General features: G+C 40.7%; 1 protein-coding gene across 1 annotated transcript; it reads left to right on the forward strand.

The window, feature by feature from the left end:
• Positions 1-6,440: 6,440 nt before the first annotated feature.
• On the forward strand, positions 6,441-10,590 carry LOC120107800 (protein LOW PSII ACCUMULATION 3, chloroplastic-like). Its single transcript, XM_039121250.1, has 9 exons — positions 6,441-6,600; positions 6,682-6,828; positions 7,395-7,442; positions 7,526-7,565; positions 7,678-7,778; positions 9,121-9,313; positions 9,396-9,494; positions 9,767-9,884; positions 10,218-10,590. Exons 1-9 carry the CDS (start codon positions 6,535-6,537, stop codon positions 10,336-10,338), a joined length of 933 nt encoding a protein of 310 aa, XP_038977178.1. The 5' UTR covers positions 6,441-6,534; the 3' UTR covers positions 10,339-10,590.
• Positions 10,591-18,167: the final 7,577 nt, after the last annotated feature.

Raw genomic sequence — 18,167 nt, forward strand, 5'->3', positions numbered from 1 at the left:
AAACTATGCTCCGAAGGATAATGGTTTAAAAATTGATATGATTAGTTCCCTACTTTCGTATATTCCCTATGTTCCCCTCCGATCAAGTGCAACATCATGCACCTAGTGGTCCCTCTAGCTAACTCCCTAAACTTTCCCATTAATAATAGATCTAATATCCTAAATACTAAAATAAAATCGATAAGAAGATTAGCCGACCACAACCTCTTACAATTTTCCACAGATCACTAACCTAACAAGCCCATTATCCTTGGTTTATAAAACTCCTCTCATTATGGCGCTTTACAGCCTCTCCACAGAACCAGAGTCAAGACAATATTCAAGTAAACTGAAAATTTTGTGCTCTGGCTCCTTCTAGCTCTGCTAGTGGCCTCATTAAGCAATGATGTAGGCTTTGCAGCTCGCTGTCTTCTTGAAACTCTCCTTTATACAGTCAAGATCTTTGTGCACACAGTTAAAGTCTCCTTGTACACAGCTAAAAACCTAATCATACAGCTAAGACCTCACTACACGCACTTAAGCTCTTTATGAAACACAGATATTTCAAACCATGATCATGAATAATTGAAGATGTTTGAACAATAGTTAATAGCACCTTATACTTTTTTAACATAACATTTACAACATAATAGAACCATTGATCGATATAACATTTACAACACCACAGAATCTTTATCAACATAACATTAATAAATATCTCTGCGTACATGAGCACATAAACCCCACAGTCGACACTATCAATCCTTCGCTGTGCATAGTTATGAGCACGTAAATGCCGCGCTGCTCTCTCTTAGGTTTCTCCATGCCCTGCCTATTAGGAGAAGATGCGGGGTAGATATAAGTGTGTACCATTTGGATATAAGTGTATATGCAGAAATATGAGTTTCTTATTTTTGAAAATACTAAAAAGAAGAATTTCTTACTTTCATTTTTTATATAAATAATATTTTTAAATAATAAAATATTTTTTATAATATAAAATTTAAAAGGATGTTCTTTATCATGATTTCTTAAAAAAAAAAAAATAGAAGTGATAATCAAATATATCTTTCATTTTATGGATACCAATAATATTAAAGAAAAATAAAGAATGTCGGGTGTGAGGGGAGGGGGGGGGGGGACAGATAACAAGGTCTTCATGCTTCAGCAAGGTGACAATGCAAGCAGCATCGGCATTGCGGTCATGGGAGAGGGCGCTAGTGAGGATGTGGGAGATGGAGGCGGAGAGTCGACTGACATTGTAGATGATGCAAGAGATGGAGCAGTCGAGAGCAATGCTAATAATGATGGGTTTGAGGGCAGTGCGATGGTTGTAGGCGAAGAGGGACCACCTATTCTTCCATAGTCACTAGGTCATTCTTGAGCCTAAGAAGTTGGAACTTTTAGAGTTGGAACAAACTTGTGACTTCAATTGTCATTTGCATTAGCAAACAAACTTGCCGACTAAGGGTATTAGCTACCTTGTTCCCAATTTGTCTTTTAATAAATGTGAACATTTTGTCGAGTCATTGATGTTATTGTTTTACGTGAACTTAGACTAGCATCGAGTATCATTCATGCATTGGTTTTCTATAGTATCTAGACGTGTTTCGAAGTTCTGATAGGACATGAAATCGATTAGCTATGCATATCAATGCCATGATCTTTTGTAACAACCAATCAAGCATATGGGAAGGTGGAGGGACTAAATTCGATGAACGATTGCTGTTATTGAAGATGGACTTCTTATCTGCTAGGGATTAGTATGATTACAGATCTTTATATATAGGAACGTTGGTCCAACTTGCTTCATTATGATTGGCACACCCATGAGTAAGATGGATATGATAGAAATTAGAAATCTAAGTTAACCTCGAAATCCCACACTAGACCATCATCCTTGATATTTGTAGATCTCTCTTGAGTTCTTACCAATCTTAGGCCTAGTTTAATTGAGCAGGTGAATTAGACTTTTGGTATAGGAATCGGTTCATATGGGGTGGCATAAGAATCACATTGGCCTGGTATTTTAAACCAAGATCCAGACTCACCATGCATTAGGGTTTATTAGAGTAGTTGGCTCTTAGGGCTAACCCTAAGTGGCCGAGTACTTCTAGAAACCCTAGGGTTCGGTCAAGCCTGGGGGTTTCCTAGGTGGCCGCCAACACTAGGATTCAATCCTAACTAGTGGCTGCCACACATGCCTAGGGTTTCCTATAGTCGTGGCAAGAGTCCTAGGGTTTCTACTGTAGGATGGCTCTTCTAATTATAAATAGAGGAAGAAAGTGCAAGGTTTGAGTATCATCAAATATACATGACAGTGTTGTGGCTAGTGGTGCCTAAGAAAGGGTGCAGAAATCCTAGTGTGCTATCGAAGAAAGAGAGACACAGAGAAGGAAGAAGAGGGAGATTGAGAAGAGGGGAGACTACCGAGAAATTCTTGGAGGGTATGTTGGTTGAGAGTACTCGATCTGTATGGTGCCTAGGGATCCCTCAATTTTCTTCTTCTATCACCTCTCTATGTTTTTCCATCATCTCTGCAAGGATACATCTATCTTACCATGCATGCAATATGTAGATAAATGGCGATTTATCGAAACAGAGCCACCTTGTTACTGTATGTATTCTTCCACTATGTAACACCTTGCTAGACCGGCATAAATGTTCTTTAGATATCTCTATATCAAAGGTACGTAGTTAAAAAAATTCCTTTAAATCGAAAGATCTAGGTGGCCTACTCATAATGGGTTCAATGTCTTGAAGGAGCATAGCATCATCAGATGCAATATGAACAAGATGTAGAATTGAAGCATTTGGGAACAAATAAAACCAAGCAGCATTACAAAAGGAAGAACCCACACATGGTTAGGACTGACTCTATTATTACACCATGTGAAAAAATTACCTTGAAAACCTAGGTTGCATTGTTTAGAGCATTTGGGCCAATAAACGTACTAAATTATCTAAATCTAGAAAAAAAGGTGAAAGAGTCTCCTCGTTTTCTTATCAAATTCATTTTAAATATAATTAAAATAATCATCTATAATCAGAGAAGTTAAATTTAAAAATAAGATATGAGGTCTCATACAGACGTTTTTTTAGTCCCACACCAGCTATACACTGGATAGATCTTGAGTACTTACACAGAGTCAAAGAACTTAAATAATCCCTTCTGATTGACTTTTTTTGATGAGATCCCAAGTTGTTATGGTTGATATCAGATCGGACCCGATCCATGGTCTCTATGGACTAGAGGATAGTGTAACACGAGCCTATTGGAGTTGACCACGAGTTGATCGTAGTGCTTGCGATAAAATTTGAATGGATTTGGACTCTTAGCTTGGCAAGAATTAGAGCATAAACGAGGAGAGTATGTAAGATCCCGTGCGGGCGTGTGTTTAATCTCATACAAGTTGTGCAGTGGATAAATTTTGGATACTTATATAGAGTCAAAAAATCTAAATAATACGTTTTTATTAGTTTTTTGGGTAAGATCCTGTATTGTTTTGTTATGTAAACTATTTGAAAGCTCGCCCCAATGAGAGCACGAGTGTCATTACTGACATAGGTACTATAAAAATGCCAAGAAGGCATATCAAAAACATAAAACCAAGAGCTACCTGATGTGAAACTAACTGAACTGGTACCATGCCAATTTCTCGCCTCTATGCATATATCAATCCCCTCGAAGCACCTTCTGAAAGGTACCACAAAAGGGACCCTAACAGCAAGTGAAATAGTTAGCCTGTCGAGCAGACCAATGTGGTTCAAGTAACACAAGCATGCTAGGGATTGTACTGCCTATTCATAGAAGCAATACAATTGCAGGCGTCCTTTTAAATGCATTGTCATAGTTCCATATATGAACTATCACAACCCAAATTTCTTCCTTTTTTGGTATGGTCCTATCAGCCCATCCCATTCAGGCTCAACTTTATAGAACTTTCCACTTTGTGGTAGTTTGCATCTACATTATTTCAGCATACATTGGAACAATGGGTCCTATGCCCCCCATACTACATATCGGCTGAGCCTGGATGGATGAGCCATCTTATCAGTGCTCAAGCTCTCGTCAATTGAAGAACTCCAGGCATCCGTGGGCACCTCACTTGATTCCAAAGCATCAGGCACTAGGTCGACTTGATGGACTGAGTAGACTCACTGTTTGATCTTGTTGGACTTGAGTTGCAAGAGAGCTCATATGTCCACCTGAGACTCACACCACTCAGGCGTGGGTGCACCCATGTGCTTTTCGACTGTTAGCTGGCTATCCAGATTTAGGAGTATGCCTTGAGCTCTTCCGGTCGGTTGCGGAGGTGGATGTTGACAGAGGCCTTCCTATCCTTCTTAAGGGATTCCTCGCGGAGACCCAACCTTATAGAGTAGGGGATCAGGGCGGCCTATAGGGCCCATCTTCATGCAGAGAGGGTGTCTTCTATGCGAGGAGAGTATTGGATGCGGATCGTATTATTATGGAGGGGGATTTAGCCACAGTGATCGAGTGGATCCAGGGTGCAGATCGTACAGCAGGCGGGTCGCGGCTGATACACGACATCCGCAGTATGTTGGGGGAGTGCGCCTCCCACCGAGCTAGCTAGGTCTTCCGAGAGGCCAACAGTTGGACACTCACGTATCGGTGCCGTCTTCGATGTATCTTCTCCTACTTTCTGACTTTATGGGCTGCACTCACATCCATTGTGTGTGAGACGCCGATGTACAAAAAAAAAAAAACAAAAGGAGACACTGAGGGAGGGGGGAGCAGCCTCGGGGCATTTCCACAGGAATTCCTTCGAGTGATGGGCAACATAAGAGACAATCCAATTGTCAACGTTATTTGCTTCTCAAAAGACATAAGTGGCCCGTAAAGCGACAAGATTCTAGTTGTAAGTCCTTAACTTTGATCCATGCCATGGTCATGTCAATCACTCTTCCAGTTGACAGAATCATCCTTCGAGCAGTGCAAAATTAGCACCTACACCATTCACAAGTGGCATTCCATTTCAACCTCTCTAATTCAGAAGGGGAAATTATAGACACTGGCTTCGTGAGATGATATTTACCTTGAATTGCTTGAGCATAAGACCCACCATGGGGGCTTTACCTTTATCCCTAACCCTAGAAAGGGAAGCACCCCCAATTTTAGTAGAAGGGGGATAAATAACACTCGACTCCTTCCAATGAATTGCTTCCCCTACATGAGAGGCCAGCCCAAGTTCTAGATCGTGATGCCAAGAGCCTCTGTTTGTTTCTTTGTTTTGGAGGTCGTGGTCTTCTTGCTGCCGATGCCCTCCCCGCTACTATTTGTCTGAGCCTTTCATGCATGCACTCGAATCGTCATCGAGTGTTTGCGAGGATATCAATTGATTTGTAAGCAAAACCAAATCGGAGAAGCATGGAGTAGAGAAAACCAAACCGGAGAAATATCAACAGGCCTATTTTTCTGTAAAATTATATCATGAAGAAAGATCAGTATCCAAGAAGAATCTCCACAATTCCAAAGAAAATTTACTCACTGAAGAATTTCCCCCCAAGATGTTTCTTCATGATTCTGGTTACTTCAAAGCCATCGAAGTTAACTGTCTCTTCTCATGTCACTATTATTTTACATATATCATTAATAAAGCTTTTGTTCAAAAAACGTTTAAGAAGATAAACTTGGATCTATTAATACTAATGTATTTCTATACTTTAACAAGATCTATAGCATGGTAAATCTCCTAGTAAGAATATAACTTTCCCAACTTAATGCAAGATTTATTCTTCCTCAAGATAAAAAGAGGCATCATGTAATGATATTTCAAAAAGAATCTATTTATCAGTTAGACTTCACACTTCTTTTTTTTAATACAGAGGGGAAAAAAAAGTGCAAAACTAAAGCTGACTTGAGCCGGCTCAGTGCCAGAAGTGGAACTTAGGGCTGCTTGGGCCAGCTTCAGCCATGCGTTGCGTACTTTAAGGACTAATGTCATCTTGATGAAGGGTGACTCGGGACGGTGATGGTTGGATCTAGGATCGAGCTAAGGAGGCGGATTGCATTTCCTGATTCAAGACATTTGGTACTTGACGAGAGATTGTATCTCCATTAAGAAAATATACGCATGGGAGATGAATGAAGCTGCAAATTAGATGGCCTCCTTTGCAGCTGATCATTTTCATGGACTATCCTAGACTTCTGACGCACGTGTACTTAGAGCTTTTAGAGACATTCTATTTTTTGATTTTTTTATATGTATTCATATCATAGTAGTATCACATTTCTATCTTTACCAAAAAAAAATAAATAAATAAATAAATAAATAAAATAAAAAAAAGTATCCTGACTCAGCCTGAGCAACAACTTGATCAAGTAACGGTTCCAGCTGTAAACGGCGGAGGCCGGCTTTGAAGTCATCGGTCACATCCACGGTCGGTCCCAACTGTATCTCCCAGCTATCCGTTGGAGTCCACAAAAACGTAGGGGCGGAGATGGCTTCAAGACCTCCCTCTCGCCTGCACTCAAAACAACCCAAAAAATAAATTGAAAAAAAAGAAAGAAAAACTTTCCAAGCTCTAAAGATGCGGATCTCCAGCTCGTCCATTCCTAGGGTTCCATTACCTGTTACTTCTTCCCTTTCCAAGCAGGTAGTTTTGGTTTTTGATCCATCTAATAATCTTGATGCTTTCAATGTAAGACTGAAAGCCTCCATTCCTTTGTTTCCGAAGATTCGGCGTTTTGGTGGGAAAAGACTTGCCCCAAGAAAGATGGCAACAAGCGTTCATTTGGTTGTGTTCTCCCTCTCCCGAGACAGCAGCAATCCGGTTGAACTGGACGTGAGGTTCCCTGCCGATTACTCCCAGCTTCTGGAGCAGGTACTCTTGCAGGCTAATTAATTTTGGTAATTTTTTGGCAAAAAATTATTAATTACTAGTTGTGAAAACAAGAGATCATATAGCCAGTTAATGCTTTTGTAGACTCGGGAATGGGGAAGGCAGCATGATTTTTTTTTTCTTCTGTTCTCTCTTCATTTGGATTAGATGTCAACATGTGAGAAAAGTCTCTTTTATCATAATTAGCTGATCGGGGTTCTTTTTTTTTTTTTTAGAAGTGGAAATATATAGGAAAATTTATGTTTTTAACTTAGATTGAATCATTAGATGTCATTAGATCAAGGTAAAGATACCTTTAATTCATTATGCATTGGATAGAGATGTTAGAATTACCTCTTAAATATATTTGTTTATTTAATTTTTGAAGCAATTACCATTTTAAATTCTTTCAGTACAAAATGGTCTATTTTGCTTCTTCTTTTAATCTATGTGATTGCAAACTATTTCGATAGGCTGGCCAATGTTAGAATATTACTTAAACCACTCTGGCATCTGTCTATTCTAGCAGAAGCTTTAACCTTAAAAGAGGTTCTGTTTAGTGATCACAGGCAAAAGAAGCAACTGAATTGGCTCTGAAAGACAAGAAGCAGTTACTGGTGAGTGTGGCCTTATGAGTTTATTAACAAGGTGCCCTCAACTCTACAGCCATCATAGTTTTTGACATGATCATATAAAACAGGACATTGAGTTTCCTACTTCTGGCCTAGAATCCGTACCAGGTTCTTTCACTATCTTATCTTCCCTGTTTTTCTTTTTTTTTTCCCCTCAATAAAATGTTCACCATTGCTATAAAACTGCATGCTTTACTGATTCATATCACATATGCATTAGGTGATGGTGAGGGAGGTATTGAAATGACAGAAAGCATGCAGCTTATCAGAGGATTTTGTGATCGCTTTATAGTTCCAGAGAAAGCTACACGGACAAGAGTTGTAAGTTTTCTGAGTTCTTCCCAAATATTTCGTGTTTGTGGTGTTCTTTACCTTTTATTTCTTTTCATTCATCTAAAAATTTGAGAACATTTTGTATGTGATGTATGAAAGCTTCCTGATGTTGCAGTAAGTGTAAAGATGAAATCAAGTTGTATACATGCTCATCTGCTTTCTTTTGGTACTAAAAGTTCATAATAGAATTCAGTACATTTTTAATCACTTCAATCAGCTCTGCCCGATAATAGATATATAAATAATTCAGACAATTTTGAGAATGTAGTCCTTAGAATCCACTCTAACTAGACTAAATTGTTCTGTGACAAATCTGAAGCTTGGGGAAGGTGCTATCTTATGAAGAGTGCTGCATGCAAGCGTATGCAGCACCATCTGTGCCCATGAGAAACATGTCATGGCTTTCCATGTATGGAGGGGTCACCATGGTGCTCGCTTGCAGAACCATTTCCAAAATAGAATTTAAGAAGTCTGGATAGCCAATGCCCTTATGTGACCTTACCCAGAGTGAATGATGCACCTTAGAAGATTTTGAACAAACAAGGATACATGTTAGCAGAGCACACTGCTAATTTTTCATTAGGATTGATTTAATTTTGCTATCCTGTATTTGTCTAACTGGATATTCTGCTTCTATGAGTTGCTATGGAAATACTCCACATCAAAGTTATGTGTTTCCCTTTTTTTTTTTAAGAGAAAAGAAGGTGTGAGATCCATTTGCTCCAGAAAGGACTTGAACCTGCAACCTTACGGTTAATACATATATCCTGTAACAAACTAAGCAACCCTGTGTACATGGTTTTAAAAGGACAGAGATTTGGGCAGGGAAATGCACATACAGAGAGAAGAAATGTGGATGGATGGATATGTCTAACGGACAAGCATAACTAGGAAAGTTGGCTTTATATATTATAATGGGCGTCGGTTGTTATCTTTCTTTTTATCCAAAAACCTTCACATTGAGTAGGTATTCGAGGTTGTTCTTTTTCATCTTTTACATTTTACACTCTAGCTTTCTGTAGATTCCCTACAGATGGAATAGGTGTGCAGATTTGAGATCAGCATGAATGAAATGGCTCTTGAGACTTGTTAGCATTCACTGAATGTGTTATCTTTTCCAAAATGTCTCCCACAAATATAGTATATCCACTTTACAATTATATATACACACTACACTTATAACTAAGGCACGTTCAATGATATATATTTGTATGTATGTACATATATTTACCTATATATATAATGGGTAGGAAAATGGTTTTCTTTCTCTTGATTTTGACAAGCAATCATAATTCAGTGTGCATGTTTTTTCTTTCCATATGATGGACAGTTCTTCCCAGAAGCAAATGAAGTGGATTTTGCAAGACAATCTGTCTTTGGAGGAAGCTCACTCAGGCTTGATTATCTAACAAAACCATCATTATTTGAAGATTTTGGTTTTGTTTCCAAGGTTAAAATGGTAGATCGTGTGAAACCGGAAGATGAAATATTCTTAGTTGCTTATCCCTATTTTAATGTCAATGGTAGTTCTTAAGATCCCTCCCACTTACTGACTTCTGTGTTCAGTTTTGTTAGTTAACAGTGTATGGATTCCTCGTCTCACAGAAATGCTTGTGGTGGAAGAGCTTTACAAAGAAGCAGTCGTAAATACTGATAGAAAGCTAATCATATTCAATGGAGAGTTGGATAGGATAAGAAGTGGATGTATCCTCTGAGAATATGATGGTTAATATTATGCTTAACCTGCCTATGGTGCCACATGTTTACATAATTTATGAGCTCAAAACCATCCTTTCCAATTCAGAAAGTTAATAATGAACTTGAATATTGATCTCATCGCTTAAAAAGCTACATTTTCCAAATTGGCCCCATGAGGCCATGAGACACAAAGCACCAATAGAATTCAAGTACATGAACTTTATTTTCTTGATGAAATCTGCTCATAATTATGCCATGATGGACCTTAATTACTCAAGATTATCCACCATTATTCTATCCCAAGCTAGCAGCACTTGCCAAAACCTTCCTTCCCAAGTTGGAGACGGTATATTATGTTCACAACTTCAAAGGGCGCAATGGAGGAACCCTGTTCAGGTCTGAACCTCTTCTTCTCGAATTACTCATAGAATGGAAAGAAAAAGGCTTCTGGTCCATCAGTCTTAAGAAAATAGTATGTCTTTTTTGGTATTGTAATTGTATCAAAACTGTATTCCAGTCCAAATTTGCATATTCAGCGCTACCAAATTCCTGTTAGTCATGACTATAATAAGTGAAAGCATGTAATAATTCTTTCATGAAAAACAAAAAATTAGAACATTGGCCTTCTTTTCTCCAAGTCATGGCAAATTGCTTAAAGAACCATATGCTTATGTAAAATCTTGATGTTTTGGTCCATATAAATACTACTAACCACTTAAATTGTTGCAGGTCATATCCTGGTCCCTGGATGGTATTGAGAAAAATTGGTGGTAGGTATATCTGTTTGCATCAGCAGGAAGAAATGCCATCACTGAAGGAAGTCGCCCTCAACATTCTTCCATCAGCTTGATCCATGAGATGTGAACTGAATTTAAGGGTACAATAATCGTATGTAGAATAAGGGATCTGAGATTTTTCTTATGGCAATATGCTTAATAGTAGATTGCATGTTAAACTTTTCATGCCTTCAGCATCTTGGTTCCATTCTCATAAAGACAGATGCATGATCTTTTTTCACTAAGGGATACCATCAGATCATGTGGGTGATTATGTAATGACCAGATTGTTCTTTTATCACTTGGTGAAATGAAACAGGTTGGACCAGCCACTTTTCTGATCAAAGAAACAAAATGATAAAGATTATTTGTTATCATTTATGTAGCCCAACTTCTTTACAGATCAATCAATCATATATTGAGGCGATGACAAGGGAACAGTAGACAATATTTCATTCATGATCTAATTTTCATTACTTTGGATCCCAAAAGGTTTTTTATTTGTTTTTGGGAAAAAAATTGTAAATGCCTTATAAGTTGGTTGGATTTGTTTATAACTTAGCTTCCTAGGTTAGCAAGTTCTTATATTAGTGAGTCAAATTTTTAGGGTTTTCAACATGTTAATTCCCTTTTTTTAACCCAATCCCAAGACTGGTCCTTTTTATTTTCTAAAATAACGTCTAGCACCTAATTTTTGGTATTTTGATTGCTTTTTCCATAATTTTGAATAATTTTACTGAGCATAATGCTTTGAATCAATTTTTCTGATAGGTCCCAATAATGGCAAAGAGGAAAAGAACGATGGAAATGAAAGGTTTGATTAGAAGCCTTTCTTCAGATGAGAGAAAACCCATGCACGAATACTCTCCTTCGGGTGAGAGTGAACCCAATACACCAACTGCTATTTTCACACCCTTTTCCTCCCTCGTTAACTAACTGGCGAAGGAAAAGACTGTCACGTCGGCGTTTGCTTCCCACATCCTCATGTTGTGCATGTACAACATGTCTTTCGTTCCCACTATGATTGTATTCCGCTTTTTTTAATAACTGACGTTCGGATAGATCGGTTGTCACTTCGAAAAACCGCCTCCCGCTTCCTACTTCGAAGCTCCCCCATGCATGGCTACCACTCCTCTGTCTTCGCAATGGAACCATCAACGGGTGAGCAATTCTTCCTCGCGGTTTACTCCTCCACGTACTCTCCACCCATGTGGCGTTGTATCTTCGTAAGGGACATGAGTGAAGGCCCCTAGATAATGGGGGTTCGATCTTCGAATCCGTTTGGGTCGGGGTCACCCCGTGCACCCATCATCCCTCCCCCCTTCAACCTGAACTTTGTCCTCAAGGTTTGCTCGGGGGTACTACACCTTCCACATCCTCCACACGATCTGCTTCTATCAGATAGGCTTGTAGAGTCGGCACCGATGCCCCGGAGTGAACTTCTCGTTGCATTTGAACCAGAGTCCTCGTTTCCGTCGTTGCTGCATATCCTCCTATGATATGTGTCGGATCGGTGCTGGAGCAAGAAGCTGAGATGTAGCAGTAGATGGGTTCAGAAGTCCACCGCTATGGGTTGCTTTTCACTTTTGCTCCAGCCTCTCCTCCCATATTTGAGCAATCGTAATTGCTTCTCGCAGGAAATGGGGTCATCTCATGCGTACCTCCTTCGTGATCTCTTTCTTGAGTCCTCCGACGAAAGTGCCAAGGAGCGCCTCCTATGATCAGCCCCGGACTCGATTAGCCAACTTCTCAAACTCCTATTGACACTCCCTCACCGAGCTTTGTTGCTGAACACGGGAGAGCTTTTCATTGAAGTTCACGTATTCATTGGGGCCGAACCGGTCTAACAATTCTTGCTCGAACACCCTCCAAGTAATGGTGCTCCTTCATCGTGGTATGTTCGTCGTAACCACTGCCACCAGTGGTTGGCTTCCTCATCCAGATAGAATGAGGTGGTGGTTATCCATCAGTTGGCTGGGACTCTTTGGCCTTCGAAATACTGCTCAACACGATCCAGCCAAACAATGGGATCATCCCCGGTGAACCGTGGGAAGTCCATTCTTGGACGATGTTGGCCCCCCACAAACTCCTCCATTCGCCCAAGTCCTACCCCCTGGTGAAGTTGGTAGTGGTGACGGCTGCCCGAACGACGGTTGTGGCTGCACTGTCATCTGGAGATTTTGGACAGCCTCCAAGACCTCTGTGATCCGCCCATCCACCTGTTCCTCCAAGCCACGCAACTCCTCTTGTAGGGTGCTTAGCTCGGCTTCTGTCCGCTCGATTTCTCCTTGCTCGTCATGGCTCTGATACCAGATGATAGATCGCAGCAGTGGCAAAGAGGAAAAGAACGATGAGAATGAAAGGTTTGATTAGAAGCCTCTCTTCGGGTGAGAGAAAACCCATGCACGAATACTCTCCTTCGGGTGAGAGTGAACCTAATATGCCAACTACTATTCTCACACCCTCTTTCCTCCTCATTCTCTCATTTATGGCCCCCTTGATAACTGACTGGCGAAGGAAAAGGCTGTCACATCGGCGTTTGCTTCCCATGTCCTCATGTTGTGCATGTACAACATGGCTTTCGTTCCCACTATGACTATATTCCGTTTCCTCTTAATAACTAACGTTCGGAAAGGTTGGCTGTCACTTCGGAAAATCGCCTTCCACTTCCTACGTCGAAGCTCCCCCATGCATGGCTACCGCTCTCCTGTTTTTGCAATGGAACCATCAATGGGCAAGCAATTCTTCCTCCCACTTCCATCTTTCTTATGGTTTACTCCTCCACGTACTCCCCTCCCATGTGGCACTGTATCTTCGTGAGGGACATGAGTGAAGGCTCCCAGATAACGGGGGTTCAGTCTTCGAATCCTTTTGGGTCGGGGACATCGCCCCATGCACCCATCATTTACATGCACCCTTTTCTCTTTAGAATATTAATTTCAGTTTTTTTACCATGGAGAAACCAACTTAGGATGGTCATGAGATGTATAATTTTCTTTTCGGAATCTTAATTTCAAGTTACAAAATGCACAACTTGATATGGTTGTGAAACGGATTGCTTGTGTAGTTATCATCTTGTATGAAAGAATTGAGGATAATTTATGGCAATCCATGACAATTTGATCCGGAAATCACCTATAATGCACTTAATTTTAGGACATAGTAAGCATTAAAAGTTCTAATCTTTAATCTACCATCAACTAGATGACAAGGTTCAACTTGACAAACTTTAATAGTTATTAGAAAACATGTTGCCATGCTTGAATCACCTTAATAATTCATAGAATAGAACATATTATAATGTTACAACTGTGAGGACCCGTGCGGGTGTGTGTTTAGTCCCACATCGGTTATTTGCTGGGTAGATCTTGGGTACTTATACAGGATTAAGGAACCCAAATAATACTTTTCGGCTAGCCATTTTGGGTAAGATCCTGGGTTGTTACAAATAGTATCAAAGCGGACCCGATCCATAACCTATGTGGACTAGAGGACACTGCAGCACGGATCCATTGAGGCTGACCATGGGCCAATTGTAGTATTTGTGATTAGATTTGAATGGATTTGAATCCTTAGCCTGACGAGGACGTCAGGGCTTGAACGGAAGGAGTATATGAGGATCCGTGCGGGCGTGTGTTTAGTTCCACATCGGTTATTCGCTAGGTAGATCTTGGGTATTTATACAGGATTAAGGAACCCAAATAATACCTTCTGGCTAGCCATTTTGGGTGAGGTCCTGAGTTGTTACAACAACGCACCCTCATAGAATAGCACACTATAGCCTAAATAATAAAATTGTTGATTAATACCGTAATAGCATCAGCCAACCAAGGAATGTGACCCAGCATCTTACAGGCCTCATTCTTCTTTGACCCAGAAAGACCAGCGCCAGCAGGCATTACTTGTCCAATATATAGAGATTAGTACAGCTATCCTAGAAATCAGTCTCTCCAACTTTACTCAAATTATATATATATATATATATATATATGATATCATCTGAAAGTTTACAAAAGCCAATGATGGTAAGAATCTATTGATTATATATTGTGTCTTTGCTATTCATCACAAAAGAATGATACACCCCAAATACACCACCTAATCTAACATTGGAGCAAACATCAAACCCTATGCTATCACACCTTCTCCAACGACCGTCGACAATGCATAGCGACATAGCGGGCAGACGTTGCTTCGTTCCAGCCACTTGGTCACACAGGAGTGGTGAAACTTGTGGTAACACGGCATTACAGTCAGCTCGTCTCCGATCTCAAAGTCCTCCAAGCAAACAGCGCATGCCGACCCATCCTTTCCGTCCCCTTGATACCTCTTGGTCTCCAAAGCCTCGATCGAAGACTCGGATGCCGGCACGGTACCGAACTCCCCTCCGGTACTCGGCACCTCCTCGAAAGAAAGTATCAACCCTTCGTGGATCACCGGCTCAGAGAACGAGATATTAAGGTTGACGACAATCAAGAGCCTACTACAGCCTTGAAGAAGCATGGCATTTGCGGCATGAAGGTGTAGGAGGATATCTGGCCGTCCAGAAGTCGATGTCGCTGCGATGGGAATGGCCGATATGCGAGAGCATGTGGTTGACTTGGAGCCGACGGTGTCGGTGGGGCAAGAGGCCAGAGAGGGGAAGGAGGAAGCCAAGAACGTTGACGATGCGGCCCGGCTGGGGGATGCAGGACCTTGAGACGAGGAGTTCGACTTCCACCATGGTCTCTACTATGGGGTGGCCTCCCGCTTCGAAGAAGGCCTTGAGCTGCAACGATGTGTTGCAGCGGACAAAGTTCAACCGTGGATCCATGGCTGCCACGAAGAGAGAAATAGAGAGATTGTAGCAGAGGAGAGCTTGAAGACATATGGGTGAAGTGTTGGAATTTGAATGAATTTTGAAAAGTTTTAAAGAGGTGTAAATAAAAAGATTTGTAACCCCCAAATTTTTAAAAGAGTTGTTATAACCTTTAAGTATTTCAAATTCTATTTGGAAGTTTCAAAACTTCCCATTATCTTTCATTATGGCCTTAATGAGGACATAAGTATTCAACCGTTATGGTTGGATTACACAAGGCCTATAAAGGAGCCATTCCTTGCATCTAACAAAAATATATACAAGTAGGGCTGGAAGTGGGCTCGGGCCGGCCCGAAGCCCATCGGGTCGGGCCGCCTGCGGGCCGGGCTATGGGCTCGACCCAATGAATTTCGGGCCGGGCTCGGGTTTCCCATTGGCCCGGCCCGGGCCAAGCCCGAGCCCAATGCCAGCCCGAAATTGACCACGGTCCACGGTCCGAATTGGGGATTTTGTTATACCGAGTCCCATGCTCATCTTCCCCAACCCCTCAAAATCTCCTCTTTCCCCGGTCTATATCCGCCATCTCTTCTCAGCCTTCCTCCCCTCTAAACCCTTCTCTTCCTCGTCCTCCTCTTCTTTCCCCACTCCAACCACAGCCCCAACTCCCACCCCCGAAGAAGACCTCGCCGGCCTCATCCTTCAACAGAAGACCCCCTCCGCCGCCCTCGGCATCTTCCAATGGGCCGCCCGCATCCCCTCCTTCCCCGCCGCCTCCACCGCCCTCCTCCGCTCCTTCCTCTCCTCCGGTCGCCCCACTGCCGCCCTCCTCCTCCTCTCCGCCCTCCCCTCCCCTCCTGACGACACCACCCTCGTCTCCCTCATCCGCGCCCTCTCCCGCGCCGGCAACCCCCACGGCGCCTTCCGCATCCTCGACCTCCTCCGCCCCCACCGCTCCCCCTCCCTCCGCCTCCTCAACTCCGTCCTCACGCCCTCGTCCAGCACGACATCGACCTCGCCCGCGACTTCTTCCGCTGAAAAATGGCAGCTTTCGGCGTCCGCGGTGACGAGCGCACCTTCGGCATCCTGATGAAGGGCAGGTGGGGCGGCGGGTGTTGAAGGAGATGGACAAATAAAGAAGTTCTTCCCAATGTGCACACCTACAATTCCTTGATCTCTGGGTTCTGTGATTCGGGGAAGCTCGGCTTGGCTATGGAGCTCTTTGAAGAGATGAGGATGGATGGCATCAGTCCAAATTTTGAAACTTTTGATACATTGATTCGAGGATTGTGCTTTGGAGGGAGGGTCGCAGATGGGTTGAAGGTTGTGAGCTTGATGGAAGAGGAGAGAGGAGGACATGGAGACAAAATTAGTCCTTATAATAGTGTTCTATACGGGCTTTACAAGGAAGGCAGCATGGAAGAAGCCTTTGAGTTTCTTAACAGGTCACATGTATTCTTGGAGGACTCACCTAAATGAGAGTTGTCGTGAGGCCGCGACTGTTAGAATTGGGCCGTTCTCTAATAACTCTCATGAGAATCAAGATTCAGCGCATGACCATAAATAGCACTAACCCGCACCAAGTCTATATCAATACTATGTGTGTGGCATGTTAAAATCTGGTCCAAAGGGTCTAGTTCAAGACTTAGTTCACTATGATCCTTCAGGTTAGAGCTGTCAACACTAAGTGTAGGTTTAAGTCCGGAAGACACCTGCACCCATTGCATAGTATAAAGCTGCCCAAATTTTTCTATATATATATATATGTATATGATTTTATAAAGTTTTGAAACTTGTGGGGGACTGTTAGAATTTGAATGAATTTTGAAAAGTTTTAAAGAGGTGTAAATAAAAAGATTTGTAACCCCCAAATTTTTAAAAGAGTTGTTATAACCTTTAAGTATTTCAAATTCCATTTGGAAGTTTCAAAACTTCCCATTATCTTTCATTATGGCCTCAATGAGGCCATAAGTATTCAACCGTTATGGTTGGATTACACAAGGCCTATAAAGGAGCCATTTCTTGCATCTAACAAAAATATAAACAAGAGTCTTCTTCTTGCTCTCATTGTTTTCTCTCTACCACCATTCTCTCTTTTACAATTTTCTATTTTATTTTATATTTTGGGCAACCGATATAGACTAGGTAATCTGCTTACTACAGACGTGCACTGTAGATTAGGCCCGCTGTGAGCCGTTTGGGTTGTATCTTGGAGCCGTCGCTGACCGCCAATACCTGCACGTGGGGAGGCAACAACGGCTTTAGGACAGTGCGTCTCTTGGCGTGCCTCTCACACCTCACAGGCCAGATATTTTCTTACCACTATTTTATTATAATTGTTAGATTTTCTTTTAATGTGATTTAAATATTTAACAAAGATCTTGCTAGATCAACATTTTAAAGCCGTTGTCATATTGTTCCATCTATATGTTTATATATTCTGCAAGATGCATTGTTGAATACTGTTTTTGTTCATCTTTGATAGAAATCATTGTTGGATACACTTTAAATAATAATATATATATAGTTTAGCTTTAGATTCTCAATTTTAATATTAAACTGTTTAATTTAAAAAAAAACAGCTTACTATTTTAATCAAAAAAAAACACAGTTTACTGTTTTAACAAAAAACAGTTTACTGTTTAATTAAAAAAAAATAGTTTACTGTTTTAATTAAAAAAAACAGTTTACCGTTTTAATAAAAAAAACAGTTTACTGTTTAATAGGAAAAAAAACAGTATTATTGTTTAATCAAAGAAAACAATTTGCTGTTAAAAAAACAGTTTACTGTTTAATAAAAAAATAGTTTACTGTTTAATCAAAGGAAACAATTTACTGTTAAAAAAAAAAATAGTTTACTGTTTCAACAAAAAACAGTTTACTGTTTTAACAAAAAATAGTTTACTGTTTAATTAAAAAAACAGTTTAATGTTTTAATAAAAAAATAGTTTACTGTTTAATAGAAAAAAACAGTTTACTGTTTAATCAAAGAAAACAATTTGCTGTTAAAAAAAAACAGTTTACTGTTTTAATTAAAAAAACAGTTTATTGTTTTAATATGAAAAATAGTTTACTGTTTTAATTAAGAAAATAGTTTACTGCTTTAAA

The sequence above is a fragment of the Phoenix dactylifera genome, unplaced genomic scaffold (genome assembly GCF_009389715.1).
Source record: "Phoenix dactylifera cultivar Barhee BC4 unplaced genomic scaffold, palm_55x_up_171113_PBpolish2nd_filt_p 001026F, whole genome shotgun sequence".
Lineage (NCBI taxonomy): Eukaryota > Viridiplantae > Streptophyta > Magnoliopsida > Arecales > Arecaceae > Phoenix > Phoenix dactylifera.

Coding starts and splice junctions, on each gene's coding strand:
- LOC120107800 (XM_039121250.1), top strand. CDS start 6,535: ATGCGGATCTCCAGCTCGTCCATTCCTAGGGTTCCATTACCTGTTACT. Junction 7,566..7,677: donor TGGCCTAGAATCCGTACCAG/GTTCTTTCACTA, acceptor CATATGCATTAG/GTGATGGTGAGGGAGGTATT. Junction 7,779..9,120: donor AAGCTACACGGACAAGAGTT/GTAAGTTTTCTG, acceptor TATGATGGACAG/TTCTTCCCAGAAGCAAATGA.